General features: G+C 35.8%; 1 protein-coding gene across 1 annotated transcript in view; it reads left to right on the top strand.

Moving 5' to 3' along the window:
• CC2D2A (coiled-coil and C2 domain containing 2A) overlaps positions 1-14,773 on the top strand; it is a 58,344-nt gene that overhangs the window by 29,029 nt on the left and 14,542 nt on the right. Inside the window, exons 17-25 of the mRNA XM_050710267.1 lie at positions 2,238-2,376; positions 3,016-3,219; positions 5,506-5,598; positions 7,545-7,636; positions 9,219-9,386; positions 10,870-10,975; positions 12,400-12,509; positions 12,630-12,726; positions 13,928-14,026. Coding sequence (XP_050566224.1) covers positions 2,238-2,376; positions 3,016-3,219; positions 5,506-5,598; positions 7,545-7,636; positions 9,219-9,386; positions 10,870-10,975; positions 12,400-12,509; positions 12,630-12,726; positions 13,928-14,026 — 1,108 coding nt within the window. The remainder of the gene's footprint in view (positions 1-2,237; positions 2,377-3,015; positions 3,220-5,505; positions 5,599-7,544; positions 7,637-9,218; positions 9,387-10,869; positions 10,976-12,399; positions 12,510-12,629; positions 12,727-13,927; positions 14,027-14,773) is intronic.

Here is a 14,773-nt window from a genome sequence, read left to right as displayed (position 1 = left end):
AACTCATTTTTATGGTACTCTAATAGAAGATGTAGGTACAGTCCAGATTTTGCCTTATATTGGCAAGGAACTTTTCTGTAATTTTGCTAAGAACTGAAGCTGCAGCTTTTTCTTATCCAAAGTGCATATGGGAAGCACTATTGGGACACATGCTTTTAAACACCTTTTCTGTAACTAATGACAAAAATTACAGTATGAAAACATTAGAAGTGTGTATGGGAGCTTGATGCTGTTTGTGAATTGAGAAGTGAAAAACTCACATCTGTGACACCATTCCGAGATAATATTCTTTAATGATTTTTGTCCATCAGAAACCTGTTGAGCTGCAGAAGTTAATATGTTATTCCATTGAAAACAATCTAATTTGTCCTGTGACTGCATGTTGGACATTGTAGATCATTTGTCCATTTTGTTGCTTTTGTGTAATTCCAGTAAAGTCAAAGTCTGCTTTTGTAATGACCTCAGGTAACTTCACTGTAAAGTCTTCAGAGGCTTCACCATACTTACTAAATGAGCCAGTACTTCTTCCAGCTGATTAGATTAATTGGATTTTTATTTTTTTAGAGACTAAATATTGGCACCCACATCACCCTTTTACTATTTTTGTCTCCAGCTGCAGCCGTTAGAGCAATTTGCTGATCAGCATATGAGTAACTTGCTGACTTCAATGAGACTAGAATAGCATCAGATAAAAACATAAGGATGCAAATCCCAAAGGCTAACTTTAGACTCAGGAGGCTAATCTTACAGTAGTCTCTCGCTGTAGCAAATGGAAAAATGGGGAATTCCAAAAGGGTGTTCAATGTAAAACTCTTCTTTGAATCACCCTCTAGAGATGAGCACCCATCTGTGACTTTCCGTTGTCTATTGTGAAAGCCCGAGACAAGAGTTTTGTGCCTAAAGTTAGTCTTTTCCCATGAGCTTTTCAGCACAACTGTGATTCAGTGTGTGCTCATTCAAGACTGCCTAAAGATACAGCCTTGATGTTACTACTTTATCTGCTGCTCCAGTAACTGCTGGTTATGTTGTCTGGTTCTAACCAAGCTTGAGAAAGATCCGTGAGTTTTCCTGAAAATAGTCAGATTCTAAGTGGAGAACAGACCCCTAACGAGAGAAGGGGCGCCACCCACAGTGTGTGGTACATGGGTAATGAAATTGCATATCCAGGCCAGCAAATCATTGCACAAATGTCCTCCTGACCACCTACTATAACTTGACTGCTGTGAATAGAAATAAGTGAGAGCATCCAAAGGATAAGGAGTGGGACTGGGAGCTGGGCCTCCCAGAGTTTCAGGGCTGCTATGGAAGACAGAAGAAACCAAGGGTGAGCCAGCACAGTTCACTCGGTGCCAGCCAGCATGCAGTCCTACAGGATCCAACCGCAACAGGCACAGCAGGGCACTGGCAGCAGCTGCAGACAAGGTGACAGTCAGGTCCAGGGTCCATCCAGAAACAGTATCCAGGAGACAGACTGAAGACAGGACTTGAGACGTAGCTCAAGCAAGGATCTGGGAAGTTCCTTTAAGTATGTATTGTCAAAACTATAATTTACTTGCTGTGAGGCAATTTAACATAGAAATCTTACCTTTTAGTAATCAGAAGCATGGGATAGTGTAGGTATATGATAAATGTTTGAATCAGTAAGCACCTTAAGTCGTGGAAAACCTTGTTTTCTCTTTGTAGGAGCATGGTCAAATTCAGTGTTTCAGATAAATCTGTAACTGCATGTTTTCTGCAATGAGAAAGCTTGCATAAGAGTTCCCTTTCAGCAGTTCCTTCATATTTCCCCCAGCTTTCCTTTGCAAATCATCATTCCTCGGTTACATAACTGCAATTTGGAGAGATGCACGTGTTGTAAGAAGAATCACAGAAACCAGGCAGCTTTTAGAGAAGTTAACTTCTTCCGTATAACAGCTGTTTGAAGAGAGTGGTTTTGTTTTGTTTTTAAATTAACTTCAGTTCAGTCCGCTGTTTTGCAGTGTGCTGACAGAAAGAATGGCTTCATTTTGAGGGCAAAAATGGCATAGGGATGGAAATGAGCAGGTAGGGGGCAGATGGCAGTATTTCCTGCAATAAAAGGTTTGTACTGAGAATTGTGTAGTGGAACTTACTTTCCATGTTATGGATTTTTTTTGGTTGTTTTTTCCCAAAATTGTTTGTGTCTTTTTTTGTGTTGCTACAACAGATCTCTTTTTGGTAGAACCATCTGCTATCAGTTCTTTCTATTGTCTCTTTAGTGCTTTAAAAAATATTGATGCTATTGCATCCATTGGCACCTCGGGCTTAACTGACATGAAGAAACTAGCCAAGTGGGCAGCAGAAACAAAACTTGATCCAAATGACCCAAACAATGCAGCTCTGATGCAGATGATTATGGTAAGTGTTATTTTTGGAGCTGTAGGGCTAATGGATTTGTGTATTCTCATGGATATACTTGGGTGAATGTTGAGAAGCAAAATGTTCATTAAAAAAAAACGATTTATTAATCCATTAGTTCTGTAGTATTCTAGTGGTTAAAAAAAAAATGGTATTAGGTAGTATGCAAACTGATTAAATTACATATTAAAAAAATCACAAGTTTGAACTTCTTTTTTCCTTAAAATTCAGGCTTATTGCCAGTGTACTTGTATGGTATTAAATAGGAAGATGCTCATTAGTGATGTCTGCACATAGTTTGTTGTAGAAGTTGGGACTTTTCTAAACATCAAATTGAGAAGCTATTTGATAGCTGAAGTTACATAAAAGAATCACCTTTTCTCCTCTTCAATGTTTTGTTTGTGTTTAGGGGAGATAGAATACACTTAAGAATACAGTAAAATTCAGTGGTCTCATGCACTTTGCTAAACATAAATCTGCTTCAAAACATTTAATGTTTCAGTCTCAATTTGATCCGTTTTAACTGCTTCTGCTTAAAATGAACATTCTTGCAATGTGCAGGTAAGACTCAACAAAAGTTGCTTTGTAGACTTCTCTTCCTCAGTATGAAAAGTTTAATAATTTTGTTATCTAATTTAGGTTGCCACTAGCGGAGAGGCACACGTTCCTGATTTCTTCAGATTGGAACAGTTGCAGCAAGAATTTAATTTTGTTTCTGATGAGGAATTTAGTAGATCAAAGAGATTTCGACTCTTGCAGCTCAGAAGCGAGGAGGTGGCAGAGTTCCGAAACTACAAGCAAGTCCCTTTGCATGAACGAGAAATCAGTGAGAAACTATTCCAGGTAGAGTCCTATCTGAAATTATTTGGAGTACGTCCTCTAGTAAAACATCATATTTCTTTTCTAGTTGTAGTGCTAATAATATTTGACTTGCAATAAAGTCAGTTAGTCCCTTAAAGAACGCACAGCTTTGCTGACATTTATAAAAAAAAAAAAATATTTAGATTTTTTTCCTCAGTCTTTTTTGGTGTTATTTTAGTATAATTAAGGTAGCTTCCCTGCAAGGAAATAGTTACGTAGCTATGCCGTGGAAGTGGAAAAATACAACACAGCAGCTGCTGTGGATGTGAATTTTCTAAGAGACATTTTTTTTCTAAAGGTGATTTAAAATACAGAGGGTAATGCAAAGGTAATTCAGGCTTAGGCCTATTAACTTTTGGACCCTTTCTGTGATGAGTGGTAGGAGGAATGACACTAATGAGCATTAAAACCTTTTAGTGCTTTACTATAGGCTATGTTGCAGTTATTTCTATTTCTGTACATTGTTCCAGTTAGCTTACCCTGTCTTTGCCTGTTAATTACCCTACTGAAATGCAATGTGTGCATTTTTTACTTGATTCATACTTCAGTTATATTCAATTCCACTCTTACTGTTAAGTCACGTATTATTTTGTTCTTTAGCAATTTGTGTATTTAAGGAGCATTTCAGTGTGTTCATTGCCTTCTCGGGATCAGAATCATGTCAGATTTTGGCAACTGCTGCTTTATCCCTTGCATAAATTTCTTTGAACAATTCCTTCCTTCCATTCCTTTTGGGTTATATCTTCTTAAAAGATACTTATTAACTCAGATCTGGCTCTTCATAGTAAACATTTCTCCTTTTCAAATATTAGATTAGGTTTTTTTTATCTGCTATTTAAAGCTCTGGTACATCTTTGATATATGCTTTTGATCCAGTTGATTTTATGGACTAACTTTGTTCATTTCATGTTATCAGCCAAAAAAAAACACAGTTTAAGAATTGTTTTTTCTTTTTTTTTCTTTTTCCCCATTAAGGCTAACTTGGATAAACCCACAATCGCTTGTTCCAAGTTCATGTTATAAGACATGGTCTTCAAAACTAAGTTTAAAAGTGGTATTTTTCATAGTTGGTTTACTGGCTATTTGGCAAAGAAATCTGAAAACTCATAGAATTGTGGAAATATTGTTCGGAAAACATTGTCTGGAGGTGAAATGTTTTCCTGCTTTCCTGAGATCCTGCTTTCCACTGAAGTGATGGGGTTGTTGTCAGCACTAGGTGAGGCCAGCTATGTGGTTTGTCTGGCCAAGTCTTGAAAAGTAGGAGATTACACACCCATTCTGGATAACCTGTTCCAGTCCTGCACTGCCTTTCCAGTGATTTATTTATTTTTTGGGTTGGTTTGTTTTTTCATGTCCAGCCCAAACCTTCCAAGTTGTTCTTAACGGCTGTTCTCCCTTGTGATATTGTCTGGCACTACAAAGAGTTTGGCTCTGTCTTCTCTGTAACTGTCCCTCAGCTAGGTGTGGGCAGATAATGGATTGCCCATTAATCTTTTCCTCACCAGACTAAGTTGAACCTCTTGTCCAGTGCAAGAAAGACACTGAGATACTGGACCAAGAGCTCCAGCAAAGAACTCGCAGAACGTCTATAGGGCAACCAGTATTCGTCTCAGCCCATCGGTTGGGTTACAGCCTTTTTTTTAATCAAACCTCAGGCAAAGCAAAATCTTCACACTCTAGATGCTTAAAGAGCTTTCACTTTCTTACTGTGTGCAACTAATGACTTTATTATACTAATAAATCACTGTATTTCTTGAATGCAAATTCAAAATAGCTCAGTAATTGTTTCTCACAAAATTACCTACCAAGTATAGGCTCTTCCAGTGTGAGACACTAAGAAAGCTAGTTATGTTTTAAAATGCAGTTCAAATACCGGGTCGTCTTCCATGAATATCGTATCACTTCTTTTTATAAAGGATTCATCCTATTGCAGCTGCAGCAACACGAACCAATTCCAGTTGAAATGGAATTTCAGTTTACGACAGCAGGTCAAAGTCCTGCTTTAGAAAGAAGAGAGGGAAATAAAAGTTATTCGTAGTAATTTAAACCACATGAACCTTAACTTAATGGAATTCTTTTCTCTATTCAGGGAAGTTGTGCAGTGCTGTTGCTGTGTACATTAGCATTAAAATAGCTGTACGAACTTCTGACATCTGTTTTGGTTTACTTTGATCCATACATTAATATTAATGAAATATTTACCATTTTTCTTGTATGTAGTAAAGCATTGGCTATTTATCAAATCACAAACTCTAGTAAATGTTTTAGGACTATGAGAAAAGACTACATGAGAGGGATGTGATTGACAGCAAACATTACCTAGATGCACGCAGAGCAGTTGTTGCCAACTATCTACAAAAGGTAAGTGGCAAAATATACAGATCCATCATATTTCTCTAAGCCGTTTGTTGCTGCTGCACTTGGATGTTCAATTTCCAGGAATACTAAAAAATGATTCAGCGCTAAACATGGCCTACAGATGTTTTTATAATTCCAAGTTAGGCCTGAAACAGGTCTAATAAAACAAGTAGAGGTTTGTAAATGACTGATAAAATGTTAATGGAAAAGATGTATTTCCTCAAAAAGATGCATTATAGAAAATGACCACAAAAATAGATATTTCTAGGAGTACTATAAATCCTTTTCTGGTCCAGTGCCCCAGAGATTTGTGCTGTGGTGTCTCTGGTATTCATTGATTTCCTTCTCCTCATTTTCCTTCTTGTAAGTTGTGTTACTAAGAATTTATCTCCATGAAAGTGTTCCTAACCACTGTTAAAAATCATTTAATATGATACACAAAAAGTCTTGTCCTGCAGCCAAAGGCAGCGGGCATATGACATTACCTTCATTGTTGCATTAGAGTAATATTCTCTCTCCCTTACCTTGGCTTAATTTATTTTTTTAATGTTAGTGTGGCATTCTCTTTAATCCTTGGGGGGTGGGGAACGTTGGTTGAATATGGAATAAAAGTTTGCAATTTTGGAGTATTTTGGCAAGTAACAAGTGAGAAACACACCTACCAGTTTATTACTAGTACTGGAAATATCAAAGGTAGATAAAATCCCAGCCAGCAAAACATCTAGGATCATTATTAGGTTGATATGATGTAGGACAAAACAACTTGCTTGTTAGCAGTAATGTTTTGTAAAAGAATCAAAGACAATGGAGAATATTTGAATCTTCCAGGCAAGTCTTGGTAAGTACCAAAACCCAGATTCAGTACGATAATACCAAAAACTATTTTGAACTGAGCTATCACATCTGTGTTGGCCCTATATGCTTTACGTGATATTCATGTGCATACTCAAACATACAGCGTATGCACTGCACTGAGTAATAGTACAGAGTTAAACACCTTATGGTATTTAACTGATTGTCACTCTTGTACAGGAAATAGTAGTAGTCTTTTTTAAAACAACACTTGGATATTTTACGCTTCCGTAAATTGTCAGATGTGCTTGAAAATTAGATTGCTCGCATCAGGTCTGCAATTCATTTCACTCTGAAATGTCATCTTTATATGATTATCACCTCAGCACAGTGAAAGATTTCATAACTTAAATGAAAACTTTTAAAAATAATGAAAGGAGATGTATGGTAGAAAACTTTGTTATTGCTCTTCTGCAGCTGATCTTGTAATAGAACGTATATAAAGGCATTACTAGCCTGAGTAGTAGACAAAAAAAAAATTTAAAAAAAAAAAAAAAAAGACTGCTCTCAGTCAGTCTGCTTCTATACTTCTATATAGCTGTTGGGAGAAGAGGGAAGTCTTTCATCAGTCTGTGACCTCAACATAGAAATGAAAGAAACTAAGGATTTTTAAACGTTTATTTTAAATCATGGTGTTAGTAACACAGGCCTTGCTGATGGTCCTGCAGTCCAAAGCATTGCCTTTAGTCCCTATAGTTAATACTATATACATTTCTGTACTGTCTTTTCTGTAACTTCATTTAGATGCCCAAAAGAAATGTCTGTCAGGGTCGTTTATTGTTGTGATTGTTTCTGATGATGGGCTGTAATTAGATAAGACTTGATTTTCTGTTCTTGTGATGTATGCTTTCATATGTTTACATCTGGCTAGCTTATACGTTTCTAGAAAATCATTGTATTCATAAAATAAGCTTATATTATGTTCCAAATAAATATCTGGTGGAAAGAACATTGATATGACATACAAAAGAGGGATAAAATAAAGAATCTGTATTTGAAGTTTTTTTTGTTTAATAGACAAAATGCAAGTATTTGCAGTGGTTTGGGATTAGAAGTGTAATTTTCTCTCTTCTCCCTCCCTTTCTCCCTATTCACAGGTTCGAGAATCAGTAATAAACCGTTTCCTAATAGCAAAACACCATTTCCTTCTCTCTGATCTTGTCAATGAAGAGGAGATTCCTAGCCTGGGGTAAGGGAGTTATCTTTATTATTTCTAAGTCAGTTAACGTAAATTTATCTCTGTGCCTTTTTTGCAAATTGTACTGATGTGACCAGCCAAGGAGATTTTGTGTTTAGTGTAATATATTGTTTTCCTATCACTATGTACCCCTCTGCCAGTTAGCCAGAGCATTGGTACACAAAGCATATAACTTCTTTGAGGAAAAAGGATGGGTTTGGTAGAAATAATGTGATAGCATGTAAATAAGATTTAGCATGGTATATTTTGGTGATTTTGTTTACTTTACGTTTCGTCTACTTCTGTATGGTGTTGCTAAATATCTATGCTGTTTACTTTCAGAAATGTTGCTGATTTGGGAAATGTTTTTTCTCTTTTGTACGGTTATAATTTGTTTTATTATTTATGCACCTTCTTTGAATTTTTGTTCCGAATCTCATACTTCTTGATTTTGACGTTTGAGTCATCACTACATAGATGATTCTTAATTAGTGTTGCTCACTTAAAATCTTCGTAAGTAAACAGGTAGTGAATGGTAGATATTTTTCTTTTAAAAGAAAATTGCTTGTCTTCATTCTAAGTGTGACACACTTGAAGTACAGCTAACACTTTCTGAATATATGGTATAAATCTAAACAGTCCCATCTGCTGGAGATACAGAGACTTGCTCTCTTAAACAGGGTTCATCCTGGTTTTCAGTTTTTCACATCTCAGAATGGGAAAAATCCAGTTGAGACTATAATCAACTTTTGAAGTTGTTTAAGATCAAATGCTTGGTTTGTATTTTTTTATCATGAATACAGATTCAAATTGGATACAATTTGCTAATTAATATAGTTAGTGAATTTAAAATAATAACATTAAAGTATCTACATTATTTATACTACCATTTATAATACCATTAAAGTATCAAGTATCTTCTTAGTGAGATTTCAGTAACTCACAGATTTATCTTAAAAGTAATTAATGGGATTATTTGTTTATTATATATAAGGAAGTAATGCTATGGGCTATCAGTTTTTAAAGTAGATTTTGGAATGTCTTCTGTCACCTAGGTATTTTTGCAATTAATATCAGTGATATGCAAAAACATATATCTGTTTTTTATTCTTTTCCTGTTTTTTTTTTTTTTTCCTTTGGTTCTGCTTTGCCTTGGGTTATAAGTTCTGAGGGTCCAGGGTATGTTGTGGCATATTTATTCTGATTCTTTTCTATAGCCTATTGTTTGTTGTACATAGCTGTGTAATTAGATTTCTTTTACATATTTCGTAGAGAGGTTGTCGTCTACTAGATACTTTATTTATAACACTGTAGTTATAGATCTATCCTGAGTTGTCTTATTTAAATCTTATGTATTTTTGGCAGGGGGGAGAACTGTTTTGCACATTTAAGTTAAAAATTTATGAAACATAAGACAACTGGATTGCATAGTACTAAATGATTATAACATTTTGACATTTCATAGAGGTTTGTATGACACTAGCAGTGTGTATTTCCTTTTTCTGTTAGTGCATAATTAGCATGTGTGTCATGGAGACACTGGAATTCTGGATTCTGTGCAAAAATGACTAAATGTCTGTTTTCTGATTATTAGTATTTTGGGACTTGGCCTCTTTAAACTGGCAGAACCAAAACGACCATTAAAGCCAAGAAGAAAAGAAAGGAAGAAGGTCACAGCACAGAATTTATCAGATGGAGACATAAAACTGTTGGTGAACGTCATTAGAGCTTTCGATATTCCAGTGAGGAAGCCAGTGATGAGGTATGTTTATATGCTTGTTTTCAATCCAGATTCACGTTGTGGTTTCAAGTGTTTTGAGGACAGCTGAAACAACTAATGTTGAAATTCAGTCGTGGGTTGTTTTGATCCTCATGTTAAAAGCATGTATAGATTTATCTTGTTATTTAATAATTTAAAAAATGCTATTTTCAAAGCTTTTAGAATAACACAACCATTTATTAATACCTGTTAAATTCAAAAAATGTTTTATGAACTACACATCTGCTTGACGAAAAAGCTGTCTGGAAGATAACTTGTAGCTTTGACAACGCTGTAACACTGTTAATATTGGATTAATTATATCTTAAACAAGCCTTCTAGTTATACTCAAGGCAATTTTAATTCATAATATCTTAAATACAAAAAATACATATATATTACAAAATTCCAGTTATTCCTACTGTATGTATCTCCTGAGGGTTGCCTGTAGGCCTTCTCAAGCACTCTGTGAACTGGACATTTAAAGGAATGGAGTGAGCCTGATTTGGCTTTTACTAACTTTGAAGGTGACCGTGACCTTCAGGCATATTAAGGTAATGCCTGTGCCGCATGATGCTGTGTCCTGAGCAGTCTGGTTCACTTTCATAAGTGGTGTATTACAGCAGCATTCTCTCTCTCGCTCTCCCAAAATGAATATACATTACATTTAAATTGGAGATATCTTCATCCTGCTAGCATCTTCTGCTTGTTTTATCTATTTATTATTTAAATGAAAAAAAAAAGTTCCATTGGATTTTTGTAAGTAAGTTCAAACGGAGACATAAGCAATTCGTATTAGAAATATGTTGACAGGAAGGAAAAGACGAGAATTTGAATTTACTGTCAGTAGAACGAAAATAGCTGAAAACCCTCCCAATATTTTGGATAATCTGATATCTTATTTTGAGCTGCTTTTTCTGTGAATAGTTTTATAATATCTACCTTTTATAATATCTACTGTTGCTTAGTACTGAAAAAGTTACTTGGAAACACTATAAAAATAAGCATATTTATCATTTATTTTATTTCACTGATGAGTTGCTGACAGTGTAATCTTCATGTGGGTTTAATTTTGTCATAGTGGCCTTGTCTAGATACCATGAAGTCTGCACAGTTCATGAATTCTTTGGGGATTCATCTCCTTAAACTGAAAAGTCTGTGTCTCAAAGAGATTGTCCAGGGGAAGTTTTTAAAAAAATAAATAAAATAAAAATCTGGGGTCTATAAATTCTTCAGAACGAAGAGCCTCGAAGCACACAGCACTTTTGCAATGAGGCTTATAAGAGCAATACACTTGCTACCCCACTCTAGCATGTTTTTTCTTGTTATTTGACTGAGTAGTTATCCTTCCTAGGTTAAAGTCGTAACATAAAGATACCAGAAGCATTTCGAGAACTTTGTGTGGTTAATATATGATGTAAAGGATTCATATTTGATAATAGGGTCTCTGTCTTTTCATGATGATGATGTCTGTTTCCTCTCGTAGCAAACCTCAACAGCCATCCAAGCCTTCAAGGTCCTTTAATGAGATGTTTGCAGCCTCTCCATCAGCCCAGAGCCCAACTGATAGTGTAGATTGGGCATTTGACCAGGTATATTATAAAACTCATGAAAATTATAGCAATCATTTGTTACCATGAAATAATGAGCATTCCCCCTTTTCACATACACACCATCGGAAAGATATCTTACTAGTAATGTTATCTTGCCCACTCCTGGATCTCCAAAAAGATAGTTGAGCTGCAAAAGATTCAAAGGATGATAAAGATGTCAGAAATCTAGACTGGCTGCTGTGCAGTGAAAAATGTTTGGTCTTTTCTGTTGAAATGGCAGTCACTGGGAGTAAGGGAGAAGGAAGAATATGATAGAAAAGCATAAAACAATGAGTGATATGGATAGCAATTGACTGCTCGCTGGTTTGTTCAGTAGAAGTATGAGGGGTCATCAAATGAAGCTGGTAGGAGCTAGGTTCAAAAGAGAAGTTTTTAATTCTTCATGAGTCAGTTCCTATGTGCTCAGAGAAGTTGCCTGTATGTATTGTGGACAAAATTGATTCGCTTGCGTTGAAGTGGACATTGGACAATTATTTGGAAGAGTGATCCATTGGGAGTTGTCAAATAGAAAAGTTGTTACAGGCTTGGGAAAGTCCGTCCATCTGAAGGCAGTTGAAGCCTGGACGAATAACAGGAGAAAATATAGGCACCTGCTGCTGTGTTCTTACTCTTCTGTATGTCTGTTTATGGCCATTCTCAGTCTGAATTTTGGGCCTAGTGCACTCTGCCTAAACCAGCAGAGCCTTTCTTATGACTGATACTGAAACTACATTTGTTTGCTATTGAGAACTAGGTTCAGCATCCTTCTGAATAAAGATGGAAATCCATTGGGGTTGGGTTTTTGTTTGTTTTTGGTTTTTTGTGTGTGGTGGTGTATGGGAGGGTTGTTTATTTGTTTAGGATTTCCTTCAAAATTATAGATTCTTGAAATGGTTCTGACACGAGCGTTTGAATGCTAATGAAATGCTACATTAATGCATTTTTAATTACATTAGGGGTTTGTTGTGTCTAGTAAAAGTTGATTATCTGCAATAGAGACCATTTTCAGAGATAGCCAGGGTTGTAGCAGTAGGCTTCTTGGATTACAGATAAGAGGATACAAGGGCACGGGTGACTGGATCACCTGTTTCCATTTCCTTCTTTGATTAGTTAGCCAGGAGTTTTCACAGACTTGGGGGGGAAATGTGGCCTTCCTAGTGTACATAATATGACATATACTGAGTACACATCACCTTTTTGAAACGTTAACACACAAAACAAAAAAGCTTCGTAAATGCTTAGAGAAGCTTGGAAAGTGCAATATTTGAGCTATATTAAAAGTGTTTGTCTGGACTGGACCAGTGTGACCTTCACAAAGTATATGCTTATTTTCCTTAAATACATGAAAATACGCAATTTAGTATGTTCTGATGAGGCATTTTATAGAGGCCTGTTTTCTTTGTTTTGATTTTTTTTTTTTACAGGTTTTAGTCCGTCCTTTTGTAGAAGTTTCTTTTCAGCGAACAGTCTGCCGGACAACGACAGCAGAAGGTCCAAACCCCAACTGGAATGAGGAACTTGAGCTTCCATTTAGGTATAGCAAAATGAAACCAAACTATTTCTGAGTAATAAGAATTCAGTTTGAGGATACAGATCTATTCAATTTCCTCGGTTCTATTCAAATCACACTTATTTTGTTTATTCAAAATTTCAGAGCTCCTAATGCTGACTATAGCACCCACAGTTTGCAGTCAGTGAAGGATGAAGTGTTCATTAATGTTTTTGATGAAGTTCTTCATGATGTTACAGAGGTGAGTTCATAACTGACGGTCAGTGTGCTTTACAGAATATTGTGAACTTTTTGAAGTTATCAGTATAAGACTTTTCAGTGTAATAGTTGTCCTGGTTTTGGCTCACCCTCCTGAGCCTCTTTGTTCTCTACCTTGTCATTTTTTACTGTTACGTCTAGTCAATATTGCAGTACTGTTCAAGGGAGCAGTCTTTATAGTGTTAACCTGTGTTTGTACAAATTAAGGTTGTACTATATAGTCTGCTACTAGAGTTCAACATGTGTATGTAATCTTTTACTGATATTTAATGACACTTGAGGTAATAAAATTGAGAGGCAACACATGAATAGTAGTCTGAATTCTACTCTTAAACTTAATCAGCTTCTTTTTCTCTCTTTTTTTTTTCACACTAAATTCCAGGTGACTTATCCCAGTTCCTGTATTCTTTTATTAACCTTTTTATGCTCTGTCTTACCCTGTTTTACAAGCTGTTTGGTGAAAAGTAGGCTCTTTGTGTTGGCATAAGTCATTTCCCTCTTCAAGTCAGTGAATGCTTTCCCAGTTAACTCAGTATGCATAAAAATAGCAGCCCTCAATATTCTTGAAAATATAACCGAAAAGTAAATAATGCACACAGTTCACTGAGAACAGAATTCTGCCCTCAAAACTGAAATGGTATTTGGTGAAGCAGAAGGAAGAAGAAAGGTACAGTCTTGAAACTCAGATGTCTAGCATTTGGAGAAATCTTTTGGTTTTTAAGCTTGTAGGCTGATCATACTAGATTTGGAAATCACTGAGGCAATACATTTGAAAACAATGCTTCCATTCCACAGCTATTAGATTTTCATACAATTTTACCTTCAAAAGGCTTTTTTTTAATTCTAGTAAAACGTTTTATGAGAAGACCAGCACTTAATTTACTTAGTCTGGGAAGACTCCTGTAGACTTTGTCAGATTTCTGAGATCTCCATCACAAGTCATACAGGACTTGTACCCTGAAGTGCAAGCACATTGTGTCAAGGAACATGAATTTTTGTTCAGCATCTGGCACACTTGAAAAGCATGCAATAATTGTCATAGTAGTAATTGAACTTATATTTACAGTAAGTTAAATGATAAAAATCCTGTATTGTTTTAATAATTGCTTTCATGAAACTGTTGATTGAATTTAAATAAAATGAAGTTGTCTTACAAATTCTTATGTTGGCCAACTTTTTATTAGGATGATTGTGACAGAAGAAGTGGTATCCACACTTGTGTTGAGAGACGCTGGCTGGGATGTGTTAAAATTCCATTTACTACCATATATTTTCAAGCAAAGGTAAGCGTCAATAACTTGGAGTCCATCTCTTAAAATAAAAGATGGAGAGTGGGAAGGGGTTAGGGTAGTCAGATTTAATTATGTTCTCCGTACTTCTCAGTCTATTTGTATGGAACTGCCTAAAAATATCTGTGAAAGCGCTGTCCTTTGTCACATTTGGTATGTATTTGTTAGTAAGTTCAACATTTTGAAGGGAGAAAAGATAGACAAGCATACTTCTGCACTGACAACACAGCCTGGTTTCCTTCAGTAATGAAGTTAACACAAATTCTTTAGATGGTTTTGACAATGGCTTTTGAGATTTCTGATACTGCATTGCCTAGATAGGTGTTAAAGAAATTTGACCTCACTCTTTTTTCACACCTCTGATGAATCACCACATTTTCACCTTTGCCTTTTCCAGTCCCTTCTTTCCTCCATATTTAGAATGCTTTAGAGAAGCTTTCTTCAGGAGATATCAGCGCTTAGTCATGGGAGTGTTAGGATAACATGCATTTCTTCATAGAGGAAAGGCTTTTTTTATTATTATTTTATTTGTCCAGCCACCCATCCTGAACTTAGCTTAAGGTAGCTAATTTTTCACATCAATAGCCTTTTTGTATCATAATCCTGCTTTAGAATTCTTGTTCTGCAGGGCAGTTGCTTTCATGTGTAGATCAAGCTGTCATGCCACAAGTCTCAGTTGCTTATTTCATGAAGATTCTGGTACCCACTGCATACCTAATGACACAGATTAGTTTGCTATAT

The sequence above is a fragment of the Cygnus atratus genome, chromosome 4 (genome assembly GCF_013377495.2).
Source record: "Cygnus atratus isolate AKBS03 ecotype Queensland, Australia chromosome 4, CAtr_DNAZoo_HiC_assembly, whole genome shotgun sequence".
NCBI lineage: Eukaryota > Metazoa > Chordata > Aves > Anseriformes > Anatidae > Cygnus > Cygnus atratus.
The sequence above is the reverse complement of the archived record's forward strand: the minus strand, read 5'-3'. Positions and strand labels throughout refer to the sequence as shown.